This window comes from Cricetulus griseus, chromosome 2 (assembly GCF_003668045.3).
Source record: "Cricetulus griseus strain 17A/GY chromosome 2, alternate assembly CriGri-PICRH-1.0, whole genome shotgun sequence".
NCBI classification, from domain to species: Eukaryota; Metazoa; Chordata; class Mammalia; order Rodentia; family Cricetidae; genus Cricetulus; species Cricetulus griseus.
Window position 1 is genome coordinate 47,744,766 of NC_048595.1, and position 27,772 is coordinate 47,772,537.

The following is a 27,772-nucleotide window of genomic DNA, read 5'->3' on the forward strand; positions in this document are numbered from 1 at the left end:
CATGTCTAGTTCATGCATTGTAGGGGAACCTGTAGCCACACCTGCTTAGGTGCTGGCTACAGGTCAGGGGGACATAGAGGAGAGAGTCAGGTGGCTGGGTTTCACTTTCATTTTTCCTTTAGGCTTGCTGTACAGACTGCTGCCTCGCCAGCTGGCTAGGTCACTCTATAAGTAAGGCTTTTCCTATTAAATACCCTTATATTCCTACTTGGCTCCGTATTGGTAATTTCCCACATTAATGCAGTGATAAAGAGAGTGCTCAGGGTCTGTGATTCTAGGCAAGCATGCACTCTCAATTCTGCTATATCTCCAGAAGCCCTGCATAACATTAATGGATGCATGCCATCCTCCTGCCTCAACCTTTGGTGTAGCTAACACAGCAGGTGTCAGAGTTTCCAACCCGGCTGTTCATTGCAGAAAAAGTTACATAATTGTGACAAGATATTTGTGCACTCCTGTGCACCCCACAGAGTCATCACAGGACACAAATTCGATGCAAAAGCAAAAAGATTTTATTCCAACCCATTGGGGTCATTCTCTGGGAAGAGAATGGCCCCGAGTTTCTCTAAAGAAAGAAATCAAAGTAGATCTCCCATGTTCTTGGATAGGTAGGTTCAACATAGTAAAAATGGTAATCTTGCCAAAAGCAATCTACAGACTCAATGCAATCCCCATCAAAATAACAACACAATTCTTCACAGAACTTGAAAAAACAATTCTCAACTTTATATGGAAAAATAAAATACCCAGGATAGCCAAAACAACCCTGTACAATAAAGAAACTTCTGGAGGCATCACCCTCCTTGACTTCAAGCTTTATTACAGAGCTATAGTCCTGAAAACAGCTTGATATTGGCACAAAAATAGACACATAGACCAATGGAATAGAGTTCAAAACCCTGATATAAACCCACACACCTAGGAACACTTGATTTTTGACAAAGAAGCTAAATTTATACAATGGAATAAAGAAAGCATCTTAAACAAATGGTGCTGGCATAACTGGATGCTGGCATGTAGAAGACTGCAGATAGAGCCATGTCTATCATCATGCACAAAACTTAAGTCAAAATGGATCAAAGACCTCAACATAAACCCAGCCACACTGAACCTATTAGAAGATAAAGTGGGAAATCAAACCCTTAAATGAATTGGTACAGGAGACCACTTCCTGAACGTTACACCAGTATCACAGACACTGAGATCAACAATTGATGCATGGGACCTCCTGAAACTGAGAAGCTTCTGTAAGGCTAAGGACACAGTCAGAAAGACAAAGCGGCAGCCCACAGACTGAGAAAAGATATTCACCAACCCCACATCTGACAGAGGGCTGATATCCAAAATATACAAAGAACTCAATCAGCCAGTCTCCAAAACACCAAACAATCCAATTAAAAAGTGGGGTACAAAACTAAATAGACAATTCTCAATAGACAAATCTAAAATGGCTGAAAGGCACATAAGAAAGTGTTCAACATCCTTAGCCATCAGGGAAATGCAAATCAAAACAACTCTGAGATACCATCTTACACCTGTCAGAATGGCTAAAATCAAAAACACCAATGACAGTTCATGCTGGAGAGGATGTGGAGAAAGGGGAACACTCCTCCACTGCTGGTGGGAGTGCCAACTTGTACAGCCACTTTGGAAATCAGTATGGTGACTCCTCAAGAAAATGGGAATGAGTCTACCACAAGATCCAGCAATTCCACTCCTAGGCATATCCCCAAAAGAAGCACATTCATACAACAAGGACATCTGTTCAATGATGTTCAGAGCAGCACTATTTGTAATAGCCAGAACCTGGAAGCAACCTAGATGTCCTTCAACTGAAAAATGGATAGAGAAAATGTGGTACATTTACACAATTGAGTACTACTCAGCAGAAAAAAAAAATGGAATTTTGAAATTTGCAGGAAAATGGAAGGAACTAGAAGAAACCATTCTGAGTGAGGTAACCCAATCACAAAAAGACAAATATGGTATGTACTCACTCATATGAGTATTTTAGACATAGAGCAAAGGATTACCAGCCTACAGTCTACACTGCCAGAGAAGCTAGTAAACAAGGAGGACCCTAAGAGAGACATACATGGTCCCCTGGAGAAGGGGAAAGGGACAAGATCTCCTAAGTAAATTGGGAGCAAGGGATGAGGGGGGAGGGAGCTAGGAGAAGGGGAGAAGAGGAAGGGTGAGGAGGATATGAGGGAGCAGAAAGTTTGAGTCGGGGGAAGAATAGAAGAAAACACGAAAGGAGATAGCATAATGGAGACATTTTAGGTTTACAGAGAAATCAGGCACTAGGGAAAGGTTTGGAGATCTACAAAGATGACACCAACTAACAATCTAAGCACCAGAATAAAGGCTACCTTAAATGCCCTCCCCTGATAATGAGATTGATCACTGTCTTATATGCCATCCTTTAGCCTTCATCCAGCAGCTTGTGGAAGTAGAAGCAGACACCCACAGCTAATTATTGAACTGAACTGGAATCCAGTTGCAGAGAAAAACAAGTGATGAGCAAAGGGGTCCAGATCAGGCTGGTGAAACCCACAGAAACAGCTGACCTGAATAACAGGGAGCTCTTGGTCCCCAGACTGATAGCTGGAATACCAGCATGGGACTGATCCAGACCCCAGGAACGTGGGTTTCAATGAGAAAAATCTATGGGACCTCCTGTAGTAGTTCAGTACTTATCCCTAGCATAGGTGTGGACTTTGGAAGTCCAATCCACATAGAGGGATACTCCCTGAGCCAAGACACACAGTGATGGGCCTAGGCCCTATCCCAAAGGATATGATAGACTCTGATGACACCCTATGGAAGGCCTCACCATCCAGGGGGAGCAGAAAGGATATGTGATAGGTAAGGGTTTTAGTTGGGGGGGTAGTGGAGGATGGGAGGGAGAGAGAACTTGGAGTGACTTGTAAGACAAACTTCTTTCTAATTCAAATAAAAAAAAAAAAGCCAAAATTGCAACCAGGGAAAAGGCTTTCTTTAAACTGTTCAGCTAGAAGCCTCTTAGAAGATAAGAAGCTATTTGTTTTTGTTTTGTATTTTTGTTTTGTTTTGTTTTTTGAGACAGGGCTTCTCTGTGTCTTTGGAAGCTGTCCTGGAACTCGCTCTTGTAGACCAGGCTGGTCTCGAACTCACAGGGATCAGCCTGCCTCTGCCTCCCGAGGGCTGGGACAAAAGACATGTACCACTACCGCCCAGCTGATAAGAAGCTATTTGAATCTTAAGGATCCTGTATCTATGTGTTACATGTCTGTCTTGAACCATAAGGAAGTAAAGAGACAATACTTACGGGTTCCAAAGTCTTTAATAAGTAAAGAAACAATACTTACGGGTTCCAAAGTCTTTAGTAAGTCACCATATAAAAGGGGACCGTAGAAGAGGGCTCACTGATCCATCTGGGAGGCAGGACAAGGACCAGAGCCTTTTTTCTTCTGGTAGCTTCCAACACTGCCAGAAAGAGCATTCATAAACACAAAACCCACAACCATTTCTCGCCAAGTTACAGTTACATGTTTCACCAATCAAAACTCAGGGATTATGGGTTTCCCTAAGTATTCCATCAATGTCATCTGATGTTTTTCTGTGGGTGTGGGGCTGCACCTGATTCTACTGATAATTTAAATAACATCAGAGTCTCTATTTATCTGTTTACCATTAAAGATTCACGAGTCAGGTGTTGGGTGAAAACCTGATAGATCAGAGAAGGTGAGAAGCAAGCAACTGACCTTTGTTTCTTGGTCAAAGATCCAGAAAGAAAATTATCACCCCACTTATCTGAAACCTGAAAGACCTCGAATCTTGAAGTCCCTCCCTACTTCTTCCTGTGAGTCTCTTTATCCACATTCCCAGCCTCTCTGTGGCTAATTCTGGTGAAGTAGTCCCTGGCTCTGCCCCCTGATAGAAAGTTAATTCTCATAACACAGTGTCAGAGATTCACAGTGTCACCAAATGTCCCACAGCAGCAGCCAACTGACACAGAATGTTCAACCCAATTAATTTGCTCTTTTTGTTTTTAGGCACAGCCATATTATCTTAGAGAACTAAGGGCATAGCAGACTGTTTCTATTGTTTAAGGAGGAACTTGGTCAGGAATTAGATGGTTCGTAAGACCCCCTAAGTTTTCATAACCTGATCTCTGTCCCATCCTACAGGTAAAATGAAGTGTGAAGTCTAAATGGCAACACTCAGCAAAAGGGGCATTTCCCTGCTCCCTTGACATAGACCTACTATTTTCCATATCAACTTTGACCCCTCCAATCTGGATGCCCTATATTATTACCTCACACATTATACCTCAACCCACAACTCATTGTTCTATGTCCTCTTAAGGAGAAATCAGTCCCTTGGATTTCATTTCTCAGTGCACAGAACTGACTTTCCCAATCCCTGTCAAGAATAAACAGAATCTAGTCTTAGGCTAAAAACCCAAAGATCATGAATTTCAGGGCACTTTCAGGTTTAAATAAATTCAACAATCTACCCTTTTACCTTTCATTTCTATTGCTTTTGGGGGGCAGGGAGGGGTGTTGAGACAGGGTTTCTCTGTGGCTTTGGAGGCTGTCCTGGAACTAGCTCTTGTAGGCTGGTCTCAAACTCACAGAGATTCACCTACCTCTGCCTCCCAAATGCTGGGATTAAAGGCGTGTGGCACTACTGCCTGGCCTCTTATTTCTATTTCATATCATCCTTTTTTATTCCTTTTGGAAGAGTTCTTTGAATTTAACTCTTTGTATAGTCTTTTTTTTTAACTAGGAGAAAATACAATTCATGGCAAACACCTCTGCAATGATAATAAACATCCCTAACCAATATTTTGGGAATTTGCACATCATTTACTAGACTACTCCTCTTTTGGATGGGTATTGGTGAGTTTGGGGGACCCTGAGAAAATTCAGGATAATGGTTAAGTCTTGGTTGGAGTAGTTTCTGAGGCTGAATCAACTCAGCCCACCCTCATTTAAACTGTTCTGTATGCAGAACTCTGAGGAAACTTCAATAGAGACAGACACTTTGGGTTGCTGGATCACCTGGGCCATTTGTGTTCATTGGTGTCTGGTCCTCCTTGCTCTGAAAATATATAAACCTTTAAATGAATCATACATATCTGTATTGATGCAAGTATAGACTGGGTATCGTACACAAGTTAGACAAAATTATTTTTTGTTTTATGTTTTGTAGGTTATTTTAGGTTTATTTCTTTGTATCTGTAGTCAGGTTTATCAGGGGTCTTCCTGGATTAAACCTGATCACCTAGAATGAATCCATACTCTCTCAAGTCCTGTGGAAGCAAAAGTATAGCCTCGTGCCAAAAGCAACACACCTTTTAACTTCCATTTTGAAGTCAAGATGTTTTTAAAACATATAGGTTGGTTTAATCCAGCAGTTTCTCTAAGTCAATTTTTTTTTGACATGGTTTCTCTGTAGCTTTGGAGGCCGTTCTGATACTTGCTCTATAGACTAAGCTGGCCTTGAACTCACAGAGATCTGCCTGTCTCTGCCTCCTTAGTACATGAAATAAAGGAGTGTGAAAACAAATTCTGGGTAACTTTTATAACATAAATTAACCCATTTGTATTGATCTCTGTGTTGCTCCAAGACTTGTTGGTTTTGCCTCCCTTTCATGTCCTGCCTGCTTTCCATCGGCTTGGCAACTCATTTGACTCTGTCTTCCTTCTTCCCAGTATTCTTTCTGCCCCCCAAATCCTGCCTAGCCATAAGCCAACCAACTTTTTACTAACAATTAGAGCAATACATATATACAGTGCACAAATATTATTCCACAGCTTGCTGGGCTCTCAGCATCCTTTCATACAGAAAGAGTCAGACTGGCTGTTGCCAGTTTACACACCATGACCAACTCCATTAGAACCATAGGAGCTGGCCCACATTCTCCTGGTTCAGTTTTCAACTGTTACTGGGATTACAAATATTCCAAAATCCATGACCAATATAGATTTCTCCTCTCTTTCTTTCTTTTTTCCTTTCTCTTTCCTTCTTCCTTCCTTTCTTTCCTTTCCTTTATTTTTTCATTTTTTTCTTTTGGTTCTATGTCTTGGAAGGCCTGGACCTCAATAAGTTGACCAGTCTGTCCTCCAAATCACAGAGTTGTGCTTATCTATGCACCCGGAGTGCTGGGTTTAAAGGCGTGCACCCCCACTCCCATTGGGATTGCTTTTCAAACATTTGTTGTTGGTGAGAACCTAGTGCATGTCAAGTAAGCTCTCAGTGTCACAACTACATTCTAGCTTCACTTTTTAAGCAGACAAACATGTAGGTGTTGCTCAGTGTTCTCTCTCATGACTCTAAAAGGCTCCTGCCTAGCCTTCCTAGTTCAGGGAACTGTAGTTGGGAACTGTAGTTATTCACCACCAGCCCTTGCTGGCACCCAGTCAGTTCCCCAGGTTAACCAATATTGCATTCTGGATTATTTTTAACCCTGAAGGTAATCTTGGATTTTCTTATGAAAAATTTTTTAAAAATGTATTTATGTATTATGTGTACAGAGTTCTGTCTGCATGCATCCCTGCAGGTCAGAAGAAGGCAACAGATCTCAATACAGATGGTTGTACAACAACATGTGGCTGCTGGGTTTTGAAATTCAGACCTCTGGAAGACCTGCTAGTGTTCTTAACCACTGAGACATCTCTCCCAGTCCCTAATCTTAGACTCTTCTTGGTCATTTTTATTACTGGTGAGAAAAGTAGGGGTCTGAGATTGACAGAATGAGAAGACAGGGACATCTTGGCCTTGGGATTGGAGAGGGTGACCACACAGTGCTTCCGCTTACTATCTTATCCAACACTATACACATTATATTCACTTGTGAGTGTGTATCCACTACATATCATCTGCTTGTATGTTTATAAACATTATATTACTAATACTGTTTCTTTGGGAAGCCTGAGGACACAGTTTAGAGCCTGATGCTTATTACACACCATACTTCCAAGGATTCAAACCCTCATTCCTTCACCTCGACTATTGTGAAAAGTTATTCTGTGCTAATAAATTACACACCTTGATTAAAAGGATCAACTCTTGAAGGATATGAATGACCAGGCAGGAAGAGCTGGCACACACATTTTATCCCATCACTCAGGAGACTGAGGCAGGTGGATCTCTCAATTGGAGGTCAGCCTGGTCTAAAGAGTGAGATCCAACACAACCAGGGATACAAAGAGAAACCCTGACTTTAAAAAAAAAGTAAAGTGTGAATAATAAAATTGATATAAGAAAGAGAATCTGGAAAAATGAACTCTAATTTTAAAGCTAATTCCCTCCTCTGACCATCAGACTAATTATCTGTGTAGTCCTGGCTGTCTCTGAAAACACTCTGTAGAACAGGCTGGGCTCAAGCTCACAGAGATCCACCTGCTTCTGCCTAGGTGCTAGGATTAAAATTGTTACCACCATCACCCTGCTTTGTGTGATCTTTCTATTCCTGATGTAACAGAGGAACAGAAACTATGGTCATGTTGTTGATATTCAGATACCTCCAGTGACTCTAGAAAGAAAGCCCATTAAAATCATATAGACAGAAGTTTGTCTTGATAATTTACTTTCTCTATTTTATTTTGTTTCCAGACAAGATTTCTCTGTGTAGCCTTGGCTTTCCTGGAACTCATTCTATAGACCAGTCTGTCCTCGATCTCACAGAGATCTACCTGCCTCTGTATCCTGGGTGCAGAGATTAAAGGCATGTGGCACCACAGCCGAGAAAATTTCTTTTTTAATATATTCTTTGTGTCTTGATGCATCTGGATCCCACCCACCTCCCATCCCCTTGAATCTGTCCACTGTCCCTGCAACTCCATAAAATAAAACAAAATAAAATTTAAAATAAAAAGTAAAAGAAAAACTAGGAGAAAGGGACAATCTTGTCAGAGAAGCTGCAGTGTGACACAGTGTGACACAGTAAACACATTATCCAAGCATCTGTATATGCAGGCCTTCATTGAAAGAATCATTAGTTTGGTTTTAGGCCCCTGGTCTCAACTACACTAGATTTTGGGCCCTATTGGAACTCTTTCTGAATGTCCATTTGCTTCCCTGTGTTTAGGAGATTCTACAGCCCTTTGCCACCCTACCTATGCTCAGCAGATCATAGATGGGGTTGATGGAGGGTGAGCCAACACATGACCCTGATTCTTGGCCTGGACAGTTGCAGGGTTTGTCAGCCTGCCCGCTCTCACCTGTCTTTATCACGAGGGTTAGCTCTCCTGCCTTGCTCCAGCTAGTTCACCTCTTGCAGTGATGAGCAAGGAACAGGGTCAGTTCTCCTGCTTTCATACCCTAAGGGGCAGTTCTCCTACACCTACAGCTTCAGGGTCAGCTCTACTGTGTTGCCCAGGCATGGTATAGGGACTACTCTCCAGGGTGCTGCAGCTAGAGAGAGGCAGGGACATCTCTCCCACTCTTATGACCTCAGGGCTAGCTCTCCCACCTGCCTCAGACCTTGATGGTGACAGATGGGGAAATCTCTCTCCTGCCCATGCTGTCACATGACAGATATTGTAAACAGGTGTCCTATCTGCCTCTGACATCAATATCTTCCCTCCAGCACAGGATTTGATGACACTGTCTGGTCTGTGGTTGGCTTACACCCACCTGAGTGGGATGGCATTGGGAGGGCCTATGGATATCTTTCCCCCACCCCTATACTTGAGGACCCAGTCTGGCAAGTTGGTGGCCTGTACCCACCTGATTGAGATGGCATCAGGATGGGCTGCAGATGCTTCCTACCTGCCAAGGACTTGGTGACACAGGTGGCCCATGTGGGGCTTCCACCCTCCACAGCAGAATGACACCTAGTGGGACATGAATGTCTACCAACAAGCCCAGGACTTGAACATCCAGCCTGTCTTCAGTGTGGGTACCACATGAGTGAGCCAAAAGGCATGTGGCTGTTTAATGAACATCTTTCCAGAAAAACAGACCTTAATAACTAGCAAACAAGAAGGACTCTAAGAGAAAAATGCATGGACCCCGGAGAATGGGAAGGGGCTGGATCTCCTGAGCTAATTGGGGGCATGAGGATAGGGGAGAGGGAGCTGGCAAAATAAGAGGAGGAGAAGAGGAAGGGAGAGGAGGAAATGGAGGAGCAGAAAGGTTGAGTCGGGGGAATAATAGAGGAGAACAGGATGAGAGATATCACAACAGGGAGCCATTATAGGTCCTTGGAGAGATCTGGCACTAGGGAGATTTCCAGAGATCTACAAGGATGACACCAACTGACAATCTAGGCAATGGCAGAGAGGCTACCCTAAATGCCCTTCCCCTATATTGAGACTGATGACTACTATATATGCCATCCTAGAGCCCTCATCCAGTGGCCCATGGAAGCAGAGGCAGACACCTGCAGCTGTACACCAGACACCCGCATCTGTACACTGAACTGAACTCTGGAACCCAGTTGCAGACAGAGGAATGAAGATCAAAGGGGTCGGGATCAGGCTGGTGAATCCCACAGAAACAGCTGGCCTGAACAAGGGGGAGCACATGGACCCCAGACTGCTGTCTGGGAGGCCATCACAGGACTGATCCAGAACCCTGAATATGGATGTCAACAAGGAGGCCTCGGCACTCTATGGGGCCCCTGGTAGTGGATCAGTAATCTTTTTTAATTTTATTTATTTATTTATTATGTATCCAACATTCTGCTTCCATGTATATCTGCACACTAGAAGTGGGTACCAGATCTCATAACGGGTGGCTGTGAGCCACCATGTGGTTGCTGGGAATTGAACTCAGGACCTCTGGAAGAGCAGTCAGTGCTCTTAACCTCTGAGCCATCTCTCCAGCCCCGTGGATCAGTATTTCTCCCTGTTGTCAGAAGGGACTTTGAGAGCCCATCCCATGTGAAGGGATGCTCTCTTGCCTGGACACATGGGGGAGGGCCTAGGCCCAGCCCAGGATGATGTTATGGAATTTTGGGAGCCCCCATGGAGGGCTCTACCCTCCATGGAGTGCAGAGGGGGGATGGGGAGGGAAGAGGGGGCTGGTGGGGGCTTGGGGGGGAAGGGAAGGAGAGGGAAAAGGGATTGACATGTGAGGCAAGCTTGTTCCTAATTTGAACTAATAAAAAATAATAATAAATCAACCAACCAACCAAACAAACAAACAAACAAAAAGGCCTTAAGGACCCAGACTGGCCTATGGGCAGCTAGCACTAACCAGAGTCAAATGGCATTGAGTGGATCCAAGGATGTTTCCCAACCAACTGAGGCCATCAGGTTCCAGCCTGGCCTGTGGGTCATCAGTGCATGCCTGAACCAAATGGCGCCAGGCAGGGCCATGGATGTCATCCTTCCTGCCTAGGGCTTTACTACCAAGGTTTGTCTGTGGATAGCTGAGGATCCTCACTACAAATACAAATAAACCTAAAGAAACAACCTACAAAATGAATAATTTTTTATCTGCTCAAATATAAACCAAAAAAATCATCTTTGGCTAACTTGTGTACAATACACAGTTCATACTTGTACTAATACAGATATGTATGTATCCTTTAAAAGTTTATATGTCTTCACAATGAGGGGGAGCAGACATCAATGAACACAAATGGCCCAAGGGATCCAGCAACTCTAAATGCCTCTGCTGCAGTTTCCTCAGAGTTCTGCATCTAGAAGCTTCAAGGCTCCATATCTTGAAGAACAATGGCAGCACATGGAGACTCAGAAAGCCAAGTGAGCCTCAGGCATGAAGAACCTGGCTGCAGTGTTTCCTTTCTGTGGATGAATTGACCTGAAAAGGATTTTCATTGCATGGATACTGTATGTATTCGATTTGCTGTGACTAAGGTGTGTTGTGGGACTCCACCTTCACTGCTAAAATATGAAACATTTTAGAAGAACAAGAAGATTCCTCATAGTCACTGTATGCTCTTAACCTGTGACAGACAACCCTTGTGAGCATGGATGGAACCTTAAGTTCTGTGAACCTCCACACTTTTCTAGAATGTGTTAGTAATCAGGGTCTTGTGTTGAAATGCCATTCTTCTCATAACCACATTACCCTCCAGGGATGGTTCTGTCCAAAGTTTGATAATCAAGTGTCCTTCACAGTTAGTACAGTGTAAGAAGTTAGCAGGCCTCATGATGACATGTGAGAAAAGGGAGATTTGGTTTATTAATAAAGACCAATGAAAATACAGAGTAATACAAATTATCTTAATGCTACCTGATACAATGAAATAGCTGACTTGGCTACTCTCTTAGTAAATAAGGATAGAACTTAAAACCAAATAGTTAACAAGCAGGTCTCAGGTCAGTCAGGTTTCTAGGCAAGGACTTTAGTTTCACTCATCTTCAAGAGGTACCCAGCAGCTCCTATCTGAGTATCTTGGGTTGTAATCTGTGTTTCTCCAAAAACTTCTCAAAGGAGATCAGGTCTACATTGCTGCATCCAGTTTAACAATTATGTACAATCAATCCACTGAGGAGCTGTGTCATGGGAAGTAAATAGGGGACAGCAATGGCATGAATGACTTCAGTTCATTTTGATGCTGGCACGCCTTGGCCAATAATGTCCTTAATCATACTAAATGCGGGTCAGAGGACACCTTGACTATGAACCTAAAACTGAGATTAATGACTGAGGACACAAGGGAAGAACATCCAGGTTCCTAGCCTGACCATGTTTTAAACTGTCACAGACTGGCAAGTCAGTGGTAATCCTGTTTGACAGAGGCACAGTTAGAAATGCAAAATAGCCTTTCTGATTCCAGAAAACAACTATACTGTGCTCCGTTTATACTTCAAGTCATGTTAGTCCCTATGTTGTGCATACCCTGAACACTCTGGTTTCCAATGCATCACACAATGTCTGAAGCCATGTGTTCTGGGACTCCATAATGAAAGTCCAACCCCTAGACTTTCAATTCTCAGTATCCATACACAATCCTTTCCTATTTATTGCCAACACTGGCAAAGTCTGATCTCTGTGTTATAAACACAGCGCCTACGGCATTCAAGGCAAATGCCTATACCAAAGACTATTGTCTTAGGCTGCCTTTTGGCAAAGACTATATTCCGGAGCTCAATACAGAGTTGGGAAAATTCCTCCACATGAACAGAACCCAGTGGGTCATAGCACTCTAGAGGGGCGGGGTAGAACTCTGCAGTCAAGTTGCTTAGATTGGCCATGCTTTGCACAAGCTTCTTCAGTATGGCAGTAGAGATGTCGTTGTCATAAAAATTCGCAGTAGTGATCTGTGAGCACTGGCTCAGGGCAGGCAAGAGGGCACTGAGCTCAGAGTCCCCCATCCTGCAGTTCGCTAACTCCAGGGTCTGCAAAGAGTCTGCTGTATTTTCAAGGAGAACTCGGAGATGTGTGACACCAGACTTGGAGAACACTACATTACTAAGGTTCAGGTGTTTAAGTTGACAGAGCCTCTGACACTGTGACAAATTTATCAAGTCTGAGTGGGTGAGATAGCAGAGATTGATGGACAAGGATTCCAAGGGGGACTTCAGACAACTATGAAAAGAAAAGGAAATTAGTTCATGGTGTTAGAGAGCACTGAAAAGTTTGACACTGAGAAAGAAGAAACCATATATGCAAAACAGTCTAGCCTTATGCTGAAGGTCACCACTTGGGATACAACCTGTTGGTGCCTGCTCATGTAATCATTTTCTGAGGCATACAAATAAGCTGGGATGGTCTTGGACCACACATCGGCAGCTCCCCATCCTTATGCTGTCAAACAGACCTAGAGTTTGTCACAGCAGGCCAGGAGCTCATACCCAGAAAGGACCATCACAAAAAGGTTCTGGCAGCATCTTGGCATGTGTCCTGAATACCTCAGCACTGTCCCTCCTACAAGTCACAGCCTCTATCCCCAGTTTCAGTGCTTCAACCTTAAAACTGATAGTCCCTCACCCCAGAACCAACCATTTTCCATCTACTATGTACCAACCTATGCTCATATTATCCTTCTCTCCATGGGGACTTATAGGCTGATAAAGGCTCAACCAGAAGAACAAGCTGGCCCCTGTTCACAGATCTGAGTACAGAGTTACTTAGGTTCCTGTACAGATGTGGATTCTCCCCAGCTCAGGGTCTGCTACTCTGTCCTTTTTCATTCCCATGAGCATATCCAGGACCTCAAGAAGGAATATCCACAGCACGCTCACCATTGTCTGACACTCCCCACCACCCCAATGGACCTGCTTTCAAGACAGCTCTCTAAACATCTCCTACCTCAGCGCTGACTACTAAATAAATGGTCATTAAAACAACTGACCTTGGTTATGAAGGATACAAGCCCACCCTTAGAGACTGTAATGAGTCCATCACTATTATATCCACAGCGGCTGGGACGCCCCATGGGCCCACTTGTGCTTGAAGTAAAGGGAAAAGGTGTGCAGTCACAGTAGAAGCAGCTTTTCATCACTCCTTACCTCAACAGCTGCTGCAGGGGGAGATGGGAAAAGTAGATGCCTTCCATGGAAAGATGATTGAGAGAGTTGTGTTTGGAGAACTCAGAAAGAAACTGCAGAGCACACATCTCCTCTATGTCTGCCAAGGTATTTACAACCATATCTGTCTGCAAGAAGGTGTGAGTGAGACAGAATTTGTGAAGTTTTGTCATATGGCCAAAGTGAGGTGCAATGTGACCCAGGAAGATCAGAACTTGGCTTGTGAATAGCTCCAATTCCTCGATGTCATCTGGCAGGAAAATGTCCAAGACCTCGTTGATAATCTCCACAGGGAAAGCAAAAATAATCATCTTCACACAGCAAAGCTGCACAGAGTCTTTCCTCTGCTGGGCCCACTGCAACAAGCATGTTTGGTGTTCTTTCAGGTGGAACCTGAGGCTGAGGTCAGTGACCACCTTCACATCCCTCCTCAGTTTACTGCTTACTTGCTCCTGACTTTCAGTCTCTGTTGAGCAGTACAAATTCTTTCTGCTAGGCCATACATCCCAGAAATCCTGGGTCATATTCCTCAGGTCAAGTACTCGAAGCTTCCACCTTCTGTGGAGAAAAAAGTTGCAATTTCTTGATGTAAACCAGAAAACAACTCAGAGACAGCCTTTGTCCTACTTCTCTATGTCAGTTCAAACATAGCCCCTCTCACCTGCCAGGCAAGGGCACTCTTTGCGTGAACTTCATCTGGAGACCTTTCTTGTCTCCCTCTATTCAATTACTCTAGACTTGTGTCTCTTTCACACCAAGTGTCTGTAGGAGAGCCAGGGAAAGCTCATTCCACTGTGGCTTCATTTACTCTGAGCTCTCCTCCACTCCTAACTGTCATTTTATGAGCTCTCCACATGAATACAAGTGCTACAGACCTCCAAGTGGATGATACCAGAAGTTTCTGTCCACTTTGACCCCATTCTCCCTGACCTCACATGTATCTTACCTATAGCCCAGCAACTCCCCTTCTAGTCTACCTGGGTCTTGCTTACCTGGGACGAACCTTCTGTGCCTGCAGAATATCTACACCACCCAGAACAGCTTGCAACAACTCCACATTGGGTGTCTCCATCAGAGCCCCCACGGGGAGGTAGGAAAAGGGCCAGGCTGCCACCATTGCCTTCAGTAGCTGCATGTGTCTACCAGTGAAGGCCTCCTTGAACACTGGTGGGAAGAGATGAGGGGGCAGGTACTCCAGAGTAGAAATGGTTGAGGCCTCATTCAACAGAAGGCTCTGCACTGCCAGATGTTGGAGTGAAGGTGGGTTGTAGATGCTCATCCTGATAGATCTTCAGTCAGAAGGAACCTGGTGAAGCATTTAGGAGGTATTATTTTCAACTTATGTTTTGGGAATTCGCACTTCTCACACATTGCAGGAACCAGAGGGTCAGAGTCCTTGTACTGGCAATAATAGAGACCTCAGTGTCTTATTATATAAGATCTGGTGGTATCAAAGCAAAACTACCCTCACTCTCAGCATGTAGACTCTCACTAAAGCCCCCACACAGGCACTAATTAATCTTATCCCACCAGGTACCTACCCCTGCTCTTCTATTTGGAAGTATTCAGGAGCATACAGACTGACCAGACCCTACAAGAAAAGACACTGACCATCTTTCCAAGTACTCATAAAATACAGTGTTCATGTCACACACCCAATCCACCAATAAGTTGTGCCTTCACCAAACTGATCCCTCCAGTGAAGGAGTGAGGAAAATTAGTGAAATGCCTATGAGTACATGCTCCTTCTAAAATGAGAATCATAGATGAGAAGCCAAGAGAACAGAGGCTACAAAGACAAAGATTTTCCTGTGATGCATTGGGATCTACAGGAATAAAAGTGATAAGAAAAGGAAATTTACAAACATTTGGTAGTTTGGTTTACACTTTTAAAAGGTATTAAATTACAAGAGGATACTAACTCTAATTCCATCACGAGTCTAGAATCCTGGATAAAGTCGAGGGATCTAGAGTTCAAGACCAGTCTTACAGCAGGGTTTTGCTAGCACAAACCTTTAATCCCAGCTCTTGGGAGGGAGGGGCAGGAGGATCTCTGAGTTTGAAACCAGCCTGGTCTACAAGAGCTAGTTTCAGGGCAGCCTCTAAAGCCACAGAGAAACCCTGTCTTGAAAAACAAAAGCAAGAGAGAGAGAGAGAGAGAGAGAGAGAGAGAGAAAGACCAGCCTTGCCTATTTTACCCCTTTCTCCAAGAGCTCAAATGATCCAAAGAACATTAAACGTACATTTCTATGAATGATCATTGCTCATTAAAGCCAAACTACACCAGATGTGAAAATACTAAATTGTGTCCTTAGCATTTAAAGCCGGGCGTTGGTGGTATTCGCCTTCCATCCCAGCACTCAGGAGGCAGAGGCAGGAGAATCTCTGTGAGTTCAAGGCCAGCCTCATCTCCAGAGCAAGTGCCAGGATAGGCTCCAAAGCTACACAGAGAAACCCTGTCTCAAAAAAAAGAAAGAAAGAAAGAAAGAAAAAAGAAAAAAATGTAAAGCCATCATCTGGAAATTTAGTTTAGTTGGTGAAAAGGCTACACCAACTTGCCCTAAGCTTCCCAATGGAGGTGAGTGACTTACCTGATATGGACAGGGGTTATAGAGCTTCTGTTGCCAGCAGGGCCAACCAAAGACTCCAGGCTCCAGGACTCCTCAGCACAGTCAATCAGTGACTCCAGCTCCAGGACTCTGAGATTCTACCAGGTCTCCTCTAACCTATTTATACACCTTGCAACTGACTCCTCCCCATGAAGCCCCACCCCTCTCCAAAAAAATCTCCTAACAGGCTCAATATGCCTCCACCCATTTTATCCTGATAAGGATTTTTTTTTTCTACAGCAGATTGGTTGAATCTATGAAAACAAAAATACTACATTCAAAGTCAATATTTCATCTGTGGATAGATTGACTGATTTTTATATGCATTTTCATGCACATGTTTATATATGTGAATATTTAGTGTGTGTGGTTTTAGTGTCTATGTGTGTGTTTTATTGTGTCTGGGTATTTGAATGTGTAGTGAGGTTTAGGGTAGCCAAAGGCTACAAAATTATGTTTTGTCTCAAAATGACAAATTAAAAACCAAACACAAAACAAAAACACACCACATGAATTTGCTGCAGATGAGGAAGGGCTGAGGTGGTGTCCGGAACCTTGAGTCCTCCCAAGCAATAAGCTTATTTGGGATGATGACTTGACCAACAGGTTAGAATCATCAAGGGTAAGATGGACCCTTTAACTCAAAGTGAAAATCAATAGCAAAGCATGATGAGGTGGAAATCAAACAAAGAACAAACTTTATTAATACACAAGTATCTCCTGCAAGGGGTGCATACTCTTCATCTTAGCATTTCAGAAGCTGAGGCCGGAGGATTTCTGTGAGTTTCAGGCCAACCTGGCCCATAAATTGTCAAAACAACAACCTGGAAGTCCAAATGGAAAGCAGAGGTGCTTTTCTTGAAGAAAACAGTAGAAACCAAGTGCCTCAGATGGTCTTTTAGAACAAATATCTCACCTAGCAATCCAAAGATTGCTCCACAGGTACTTGTTCCTAGTGTGAAGACGTGAGTTTGATGTCTGGAACCCAGAACAGACTCCTCCCGAAGGTTTCCTCTGAACTCCACATGTGCACCATGGCAAATGCCCCTACACCAATAATTGCAAAAAAAAATTGTGTGGTGATATATTATTGATGATTTAATAAAGACTGCCCAAAGAATCAAAATTCAAAGCCAGCCATAAAAGTAAGACGTAGAAGCTGGGTAGAGTTGACACACACCTTTAATCCCTGGACTCAGGAGACGAAGGCAGATAGATCTCTGTGAGTCTAAGGCCACTCAGGCCTACACAAGCTTGTATCAGTCTAAAAGAGACAAAGCTCACACAAAGGTGATCTCAGCAGTTTGGATCATGTTCTTTTAATGCCAGCACTAAGGAGACAACAAAAGCAAACAGTCTCGGGTGTAAATTTAGTCTCAAGTCACAGTGATGAGAGGCAGCAGGCTGAGGCTTGGAAGAGAGATCCTGGAGACAGGATCAGCCTTCAGCCTCAGGTAGAATAAGAGCTTGTGGCTTGGCTGCTGTGCTTCTCTGGTCTTCAGTTTGAAGCTTGAACCCCAAAAATCTGTCTCTGGATCTCTTATTAATTCTTGTTACATTTTTGAATTTCCTTTCCCAACAGCAGGGAACCACTGGGCTTGGACTGGTCTCTATGACATCTGCTGGGCACATGTGCATGACTATCACCTCTGAAGTAAATGGGAGAGAGCTGTAGTATCAGGAGTATTAAGTCACCTTTGCCCATGAGCAGCTTCTAACCCAGTGTGAAAAGCACCAGGTCCTATAGCGATGAAAGGAAGGAAGGAACAGAGGGAAGGAAGGAGCAATTGTTACATCAAGACTCCTTCAGACAAAAATCGGGAAAAATGATTCAATTAGAAAACAAATGAAGCTGAGAAAGTTGGTGCACACCTTCAATCCCAGCCTTTAATCTCAGCACTTGAGAGCCAGAAGCAGGCAATTCTCTGAGTTCAAGGCCAGCCTCAGCTACATAGTGAGTTCCAGGAGAGCCAAAGCTACATAATAACGCCCTGACTCAAAATATCAAAAAAAGGAAAATGACAGACAAAGGGAAAGAAAGAAAGGAAGGAAGGAAGGAAGGAAGGAAGGAAGGAAGGAAGGAAGGAAGGAAAGAAAGAAAGAAAGAAAGAAAGAAAGAAAGAAAGAAAGCCGGGCGTTGGTGGTGCACGCCTTTAATCCCAGCACTTGGGAGGCAGAGGCAGGCGGATCTCTGTGAGTTCGAGCCCAGCCTGGTCTCCAGAGCGAGTGCCAGGATAGGTTTCAAAGCTACACAGAGAAACCCTGTCTCAAAAAAAATAGAAAGAAAAAAAGAAGGAAAGAAAGAAAGAAAGAAAGAAAGAAAGAAAGAAAGAAAGAAAGAAAGAGGGAAGGAGGGAGGGAGGGAGGAAGGAAGGAAATAAGGCAAGAAGGAAGGAAGGATAGACAGAGAGAGAGAGAGAGAGAGAGGAGAGAGAGAGAGAGAGAGAGAGAATAAAAAGTAAAGGATCAAATAAAATTCAGAGTCTGGGATGTGTTCTCTTTCACACAAAGTCTTGGATATCAATGTCACCTCACCATGCTTACCTTGTGACTTTACATGCTGAGTCATCTTGTTGGCCCATCCAGTTTTTTTAAAGAACCATTTAAGCAGTTTATGAATTAGGTACTGACATCATTTCCACTCCATATTCTCCCTCCTCCAAATTCTCTCTTATCCCCCCTTTCCTATGCAATTTCATCACCCCTTCTTTAATAATTGCTCTCTCTCTCTCTCTCTCTCTCTCTCTCTCTCTCCACCCTCTCTCTCTCTCACACACACACACAAACACACACCTATAAATACATCCTGCCAAGCTCCTTCAGCGTTGCTCGTATACAGGAGTTTAGGGAAGATCACCAGGTGGATAAGGATAGCAATCAGGGAGCTGGTCCCAGATAACTGATTCTCCTCCCTCTTTTGGCAACTCTTTAATCCCTGTATTTCTTCCTCTTGGCTGAGACCTTCTGAGATTTTCCCATCCAGGTTGTGTTGGTTGCTGGTCTTGCCACCATACAGGTCTTGTTCAGGTGGCCAAGTTGTTAATGGTTGTGTGCAGCTCTCTGTCATTTAGAGAAGACTACCTCACATTAGACATCACAGTCCTCTGGCTCTTAGAGTCTTTCTGCTCTCTCTTCCTGCATGTTCCCTGAACCTTAGGTGTAGGTCAGTTTTCTAGATGTATTAACTGGGGATGGGAACCTCACTGTTATTCCCTCTTTCCTTTTTCATCATTATGGATTTCTATGATGGACTCCATCTACTTCAAACAAACAAAAATGTTTTTTGTTGTGGACTTGTTAAGACCTACATTCATCTATGGATACAAGGATGAGTTCTTAGAGAACAGGTGGTCTTATACCGGTATAGAAGTAGGACAGTAATGGGTTCTCCTAGGGTCCATAACCTCACCAGCCACAGGGAGTTGCCTAACTTTCTAGTACCAGATATAAATTCCACCCCATTGAGAAGACCAGAAGTCCAATTAGGTAGCTGTCAGTCACCTCTAAAACATGTCATTATTGCACCCTTGGCTCTATCTTGACATATCTTGTCTTGGATAGTGGTTCATAGGCTTCACAGCCTTGTAGGACTTTTAATTGCATTTTCCCCCAGCAGCGTGAATACCACCTTTGTACATAGGACTTGCAGATAAGTTCCAGCTTCATTCCTAACAGTCCTTTGTCCAAAGTATGTGGTGCCTACAGCAGTTAGTCTTGCTCCCACGTTCTGCGACACAACTGAGGGCAATGGCAATGGCTCCTGTGGTATGGACTGCTGTTAACATTACATGCATTATATGAATATAGGCAAACATTCATACTCAAAAAATAAAAAGAAATGAATCTCCAGGCTTAGGGGGCACATGCCTTTAATCCCAGCTCTTAGGAGGCAGAGGCAGGCAGATCTCTGTAAGTTCCAGGCCAGCCTGGTCTCCAGAGCGAGTGCAAGGATAGGCTCCAAAGCTACACAGAGAAAACCTGTCTCAGAAGAAAGAAAGAAAGAAAAAAGAAAGAGAGAGAGAGAGAGAGAGAGAGAAAGAAAGAAAGGAAAGAAAGAAAGAAAGAAAGAAAGAAAGAAAGAAAGAAAGAAAGAAAGAAAGAAAGAAAGAAGAAAGAAATGAGTATTTATAAACACCTGGAAATAAGGATGGTTTAACTTCTTTTTCTATATGGTTCCCTTTATTTTCTTCTCTTGTCATAATGCTCCAGCTAGTCCGTCAAGCACAATATTGAAAAGGCATGGTGATACTGGACATTCTTGTCGACTTCCTGACTTCATTGGAATTGCTTGCAGTTTTTCTCCAGTTAGCATGACATTGGTTGGGTGTTTCTCATATAGAGCTTTTATTGTGTTGAAGTCTGTTCGCTATCCCCCTAACTTTCTGGACTTTTATCAAGGCATGTTGGATTTTTAAAAGGCTATTTCTGCATTTAATTCAAGGTGACTAGAGAGATGGCTCAGTGGGCAAGAGCCCTGGCTGTTATTCCAGAGGACCCAGGTTCAATTCCCAGAACCTACATGGAGCTTCTGACACACACAGATGTACATGCAAACACCAATGCACATAAAATGAAAGTAAATAAATATTTTTTTAAAAAAGAAACTAAATAAAAACAATCTAATGCATGCCTGTAATGATCCTCAGAAATCTAGAAGCTGAGGCAGGAGGACAGGAAGCTGAGGGCATCTTGGGATATGTGTGTGTGTGTGTGTGTGTGTGTGTGTGTGTGTGTGTGTGTGTGTGTGCATGTGTAAGTGTATAATAAGATATTGTCTTAAAACAAAACAAACACAATAACAAAATCAACATCAACAACAATACTAAAAGGAAAACAGTTTAGCCAAGTAGTGGTGGCACCTGCCTTCAATCTTAAAGCAGAGGCAGGTGGATCTCTATGAGTTCAGGGCAAAATGATCTACAGAGCTAGTACCAGGACAGGCTCCAAAGCTACACAACAACCCTGTCTCAAAAAAACAAAAACAGGCCGGGCGTTGGTAGTGCACTCAGGAGGCAGAGGCAGGCGGATCTCTGTGAGTTCGAGGCCAGCCTGGTCTCCAGAGCAAGTGCCAGGATAGGCTCCAAAGCTACACAGAGAAACCCTGTCTTGAAAACAAAACAAAACAAAACAAAACAAAACAAAAAACCAAAACAAAGCCGGGCGTTGGTGGCAAATGCCTTTAATCCCAGCACTCGGGAGGCAGAGACAGGCAGATGTCTGTGAGTTCAAGGCCAGCCTGGTCTCCAGAGCGAATGCCAGGATAGGCTCCAAAACTACACAGAAAAACCCTGTCTCAGGAAAAAAAACAAAAAAACAAAAAAAAAAACAAACAAAAAACCACCAATCAAAGAAAAAGGTATAATTCAGTGATAGTCTATTTATTTATTTATTTTACATTTAGTGACATGTGTATAGTGAGGCATTTCTTCATTTCAGAGATAAGTGTTCATGTATATAAGTAGATAATCTTTTTATGTATGCCTGTATTATGCTTGCAAATATTGCAGTGAATGGACGTGGATCTATGTTCATCAAGGATATTCATTTATTTGTTGTTGTTGTTTTCCTCTTTACCTGGTATGCTATTGCAGGCTCTGTAGATGGAGTTTGGTGGCACTTCATCTGTTTTTGTTTTTCTTTGATACTGTAAGAAGGATAGATTATAGTTCTCATTTGAATGTCTGCTAGGATTCTGTTTGAATCCCATCAGGGCCTGGGTGTTCTTTAGCCAGAGGGATTTTTTTTTAATTTCCATATCAATTTCTTCATTTGTTATGAGTCTATTTAGGTAGTTGACTTTTCTTTTTCCCCTTAGGATTTTTGAGACAGGATTTCTCTGTGTGGCCCTGGCTTTCCTGGAACTCACTCTGTAGACCAGGCCTGCCTCTGCTTCCCAGATGCATGAGCCACCACAGCCCAGCTTGGGTTGGAGACTTCTAATTGGTTTAATTTTGGTGGTGGTTGAATCTCAAAGTTCTTCTATTTCTGTTATTTTTTTTATGCTTCATTGTGGTGATATATTCTTTAAGCCTTATTAAAGCTTTCCTGAGGATTCAGAAAGTAAAGCAAGCCTCAAGCTGTAGAGTTCAGACAGTGGTGATACACACCTTTAATCCCAGCAGCCATGGAGCTAGACAGAGGTGGTATACACCTTTAATCCCAGGATTCAGGATTAGGAGGTAGACAGATCTGTTAGTTCAAGGACACACTGACTACTACTAAAAGAAACAGCTCACCCAAAGGTGAACTTAGCACTTGGGATCACAGGCCTTTAATCCCAGCATTAGGAAGGTGGAGACAGGAGGATATGGCTGGGCAGAGGAAGGAATGTGAGGAGGAGCACACAGGAATTCAGGGATTTTCACTTGTGAGTGTTTGTGGACACAGGATTGCCATTTCAGCTGGGTAGGGATAATATAGGTACTGCATTAGCTGCTTTGCTTCTCTGATCTTCAGCTTGAAGCTTGAACCCCAATATCTGTCTCTAAGTCTTTTCTTTTTTGAGCTACAAACTGGCACCCAGCAAAGGTATGAATTCATTTAAAAAAAAAAAGCCAATTTTTTGAAACCAATGGGCCTTGCTCAAGCTGAGCTGCAGGTAGGACTCCCACCTGAGTCCTTGCCTGCACAGGTAGGTTTTCTTTTGGTTTTGTTTTTCCCCAAGTCTTTGAGAGTCAGTTGAATTTTTGGGTTGTAGCTTTTCTAAATAGTCTTCAGCTACCACCCAAACTCAGGAGGTTTTCCAGTGTTTCCCAGAGCCCCTCTCCTAAGGGCTGACACTCTCAGCTCAAGCCCACAAGGTAGATCTCTGATTCAAATGTGCTATACCTCACAGTTCACTGACATTGTCAGAAGAATTGGTAAATTAATTGGAAATTCTTTTTTTTTTATCTAAACCTCACATTTAATGAAATAGGTTCTAAACAATATAAGAAATAAGCAAATTGATATAACAGACACTAGTTACAAGAATATACTGTTTGGAAAACAATTTTCTTGGGAAACTGCTTTACTTTCATTACTTACTGAAAAGTAATTCATTAGCCTTGTGGTACGGGGCTTTCATTTCATAAACTGCACTGGGTGTAAAGATGAACACATTAGGTTCAATAGTGCAGACTAATGTTATGTCCCAACCCTGAAGCAGTCACAGTGCCCTGCCTGTACCAAGGACTGTGATTCACAGGTCGAGATTTTAATTAAAATTTCCAGAGAAAAAAACAATGCTTGTAAGTTTACTTACAAATCTGTCTTAAGAAGCTGCCTCTTGTCTGTCATTTGTGGCACACGCCTTCAAACCCAGCACGTGGTTGGCAAAAGCAGGCGGATCTCTGTGAGTTCCAGGCCAGCCTGGTCTCCAGAGTGACTGCCAAGAAAGGCTCCAAAGCTACACAGAGAAACCCTGTCTCGAAAAACCAAAAGAAAGAAAGAAAGAAAGAAAGAAAGAAAGAAAGAAAGAAAGAAAGAAGCTCCCTCTAAATGACAGGATTTTAAACTGTGAGTCTGACCCCATGTGAAAAAGACAGCAATTTACACTCAATGTGTTAAATATTAACAGTATTACACTTTCTTATTTAAATTATTCTAGAAGCAGGGGAGTACAAGTCCTGTTAAACGTTCCCTTTCTGCTTCTGCTTGGGCTGAGACCTGAAAAGGAACCTGAGCTGTAGGTTGCTGGGAAATCTTCCCATGGTTTTCTGTGAACACCTCAAGGATTGAGGGGAATCAGAACTGGTCCACCTATCTGCTGGCAACATCTCAGATATTGCTATAAACCTGTGATGGAGGATTTCCTAGGATGAGGTTGCAGATGGCAGTCCTCACCATCTTGATGTTTTGGAAAGAGCTCAGAATGTGAACTTTCATTCTGCCAAAACAATCCGTGTCCGTGTCACATTGTCTATGGTAAATTTGGTTTTTTCTCCTTTGCCAGCAATTCTTCCTATTGCCCTTGACAGGTGATCTCCTTTTAGGGGCTTAATGTCAGTTATTTCAAAAGACTCTAGGAAGAGGTCATCCAGTCTGATAAGGGCAAGGGCATTCTCCACCTGAAACCCGAGAACAAAGGCTTGCACAAAATCGGCTGCTTTTGTCAGGGAACTGACATCCTTGGTGTCTTTGCAAATCCTGATTTCCACATTCCTTGACTTCAGGTTAAAGCATATCTGAAGTCTCAAATGTTCGACCATCGGAGTAAATATCTTCATCCAGTTTTATTTTAATGGCATGTGTCTGTGTGCGGGGATGGGGATTTTTCTCCTCTCTTCTTTCACAGGGAGGAGCCACTGGCCTGAGAGTGGAGCAGCAGGCAGCAGGAAGACTGGCCTCTTTGCCTGCATGCCTCCTCCTTGTCCATGGGGCTGGTGTCTCCATCCTGTCCTGCCGCCTATGGCTGCTTGGCCTGTAGCTTCTTCGCCCTCCGCCCCACTCTGTGCGTGACGGGGGTCGGGTGGGGGGGTAGGGTAGGGGCGGGGGGGGGGTAAAGCTATCCTCCCCTCTGCCCTGGGTGTTTTGCCTTTCCATCTCAGCCAGCTTCGAACCGGGTGAGTGCCTAATTGGAAATTCTTAAAGGAAGAGATGAGTTTAAGAGTTCTTTTTTTCCCACACTAAAAAATGAAAAACACTATTAAAGTGGAGAGAATTCTGTCTTGGTATGATGACATAATGGATGATTTAAAAGTGGAACAATTAAATGAAGGAATAAGCAACTTAATCAGGATTGACATACCATTTTTATCATTTTGACAATCTTTGTTGTCCTATAATTCTTTGTTTTTCTCTAAAAATTCGGTAGATGTAAGTGCTAAGATGCAGGTAGTAGAAAAACTATTTAGGAAGCTCTTCTTCCACTGTTCAAGTGAAGAGTAAAAAAAATTACTAGCTGTCTATAAGAACATGGGCTCATCACCTTGGGGCTCCCGTCCCCTGCAGGTGGCCTCTCCCGGAACTCTCATGAGAAAAAACAGCTCCTGGAATAACCACAGGACGTCCCAACGACCTCTGTGGAAAGTTCAAATGCCCCAGGTGTGTCCACATAGTTTAACTGATGAGTAAATGTGTAACTTTGGGCTTCCCCTATTTCCTCCCTAGTCCTCCCCCTCCTTTATGGTTTTTGCCCTTATAAGCTTGTCACAAGTTTGGGTCGGGGTCGAACTCCTCCACCCCTGCGTGGTGTATGAGTCTCGACCCCAGCATGCTGGCTTGAGATCTCATTCAATTCCTTTTTCAATAAACTTCCTCATGTGATTGCAGCAAGTCCGGTCTCAGTGCCTCACTGGGTGTGCGCTATTCCTGAGATTTGAGTGAGGGTCTCCCTTCGGGGATCTTTCACAAGCAACCCTTTATTGGTGGACAAACTACCATCCTGAAGTGGATGCTGCCAGCCAGGCCCTTGCCTTCCCTCACTCTGGGGTCTCTGATGATGACTACCACCCATCTGGAGACTGAGCTCCATCACTCCAGCATCTCTCAGTGAACACATGCAGCAGTTGTTCAGGTAAGGAAGCATGGAGAACTGATTCTGCTCCCAGGAAGAACCTTTCTCTTTAACATTGGAGATTAGTGGACCCTGAAATCAGGCAGGCAATATGGGATCTACAATGAAGGACTCATTAGAATATCTAAGCCTGGCTTGTTCCCTGTTGACTAAATCAAGGGCTCAGATGACCACTCCTGAAGCTGAGGAATGAATGACAGAGCTGCTATGCTAGAAGGCCAGATTTGTGTGTCAGATCTAGTAAGGGTATGTTTCAGGCTCTTTCTTCATAGCGCTCCTGTCAAATCTAATATGGAGTGCAGGGGACTCCCACACAGTGGGGGACTCCCTTCTAAACCCCAGCTTAGGTACAACCCACACCCAAACACCTGAGAGATCCTTTATTAACTGGGGAAGGAAAGTGAAAGTGGCTGCTTTCTGACTCCAGCAAGAAAAACAGCAGCAATTGACCTTGCACGTGTCAATCTTAAGAAGAGAAAAACTGAAAGTCTGTGTTAGAATGGACTATGCTATCATGGTGGTACAGGAGAAAAGGGAGAAGGGAAAGGGACAAGGGACAGGGGGAGGGATATTTGTCTCAGAGGAACAAAGGATTGCCTCTGGATAGGGAGGAGACAGATGTGGCACATAGGTAAATGGCGGTATATAAATGCAAAGGGGGGGGAGAACCCCATGTTAGGATGAGATGTTTAATTTTAATTGGGCATGTTAATTAGCTGAACCAAAGGGGGCTACTGAGTGCTGGACTTTGGTAGTCAGCCTCAGGAGAAGGAAGGTGCCAAATAAGGGAGTAACCCATCACCATATGTCAAATAACTAGCCCTTGGTTTCTCCTAGGTTTCTGAAGACCCCCTTGGTTGCCTGTCCATCACTCTCTGCTGGTTCCCAGTCAGATTTGGAGTCCCTCTCCCAATGTTGAAGCCTCTGTCAACTCAAATATCTGACCTTGAAGGAGGCCTTAAAACTGATGAGTCCCATGACTCTTCAGATTTCTTCTAGAGCATAAAGTAGACACACTACAGATCCGAGAATTAGAACATCGTAGGATGGGTGAGTCTCACTTTCATTTCCTTCTGCCTGCCCTGAGCCAATATTCCCAGCCTACCATAGTCAGTTTGTGTGACAATGACATCTCCATGGTAGTCCTGAAAGACCTTGTGCACCACACTTCCAACCTGAGCCACATGACTCTGGAAGTGTGTCTTCCCCTCTGGAGTGCTATGACGACATGGGTTATATCCTAGAACAGAAATTTGCCCGACTTCTTTCTTAGCCTATGAATACACTGAAGACCATTAATTAGGCACCCCAGGTTGGTCTCCTTTGTTAAGGCTTTGTGCCAGCTATATTTTAAACTCTGTTGCTATGACCTGAGGCTCAGATGTTTGTCATTGTGGGCAATAAATAGGGGAAGATTGCTTCTGGGTACTGAGAAATGAAAGCCTAGGGGCAAATCTCTCATCAAGGGATCCAAAGCACATAGCTTCACATAATACTCAATGCCACAGGAGGAGAGACTGCTCAGGGGTCAAGAGCTTGTACTGCTCTTGCAAAGGACCAGAGTTTAACTCCCACTACTTTGGTCGGTCGCTTCACAAACTCCAGCTCCTGGGGATGTTGCTCTCTTGTGAACTCTGAGAAAATTGCAGTCATACCTGGACATGCCTCACATAGCACACACATTTTTTATTTATTTATTTTTATTTTAGAGATACTCATTTTAAAATATCCATGCCCCCATTCCCTCGCCCTCCCATCCCTCCCATTCTCCGGTGTTCCCTACCAACCTCCTAACCTATCCTCCACTTCCTCCCCAGGGATATTGAGGTCCTCCATTGGGGGACTTCAAAGTCCCTCATAACATATGGGGTAGGGCTTAGGCCCTCCTTGCTGTATCTGGGCTGCAATAGTATACCTCCACAATGGGCTCCCAAAGGCCATTTGTGCTCTAGGGATAAACAGTGGCTCCACTGTTAGAGGTCACACAGACTGTCTTGGCCTCCTCTCTGGCGCCTGCATTCAGATGGCTTAATTTGATACTGGTTCCCCAGCTTTATGACTAGGTTCTCCATGCTCTCACTAGGTCAGGTCAACTGATTCTTCGGGTTTCTCCAGCACCGTCTTGGCTCCTTTGCTCATCCCTCCTCCCTCTCCACAACTGAATTCCAGGAGTATGGTTCAGTGCATAGCTGAGAATGCCTGTTTCTGCTTCGAACAGTTACTGGATG

The 27,772-nt window shown here is 43.6% G+C and overlaps 1 protein-coding gene and 1 pseudogene across 1 annotated transcript in view; both read right to left on the minus strand.

Moving 5' to 3' along the window:
* Positions 1-14,718, minus strand: part of LOC103159204 (ubiquitin-conjugating enzyme E2 variant 1-like) — a 29,941-nt gene extending 15,223 nt beyond the window's left edge. Inside the window, 3 exon segments of the mRNA XM_027402273.2 lie at positions 11,938-12,498; positions 13,422-13,997; positions 14,432-14,718. Coding sequence (XP_027258074.2) covers positions 11,938-12,498; positions 13,422-13,997; positions 14,432-14,718 — 1,424 coding nt within the window.
* Positions 14,719-23,910: 9,192 nt separating this feature from the next.
* Positions 23,911-27,197, minus strand: LOC100751626 (annotated as a pseudogene).
* Positions 27,198-27,772: the final 575 nt, after the last annotated feature.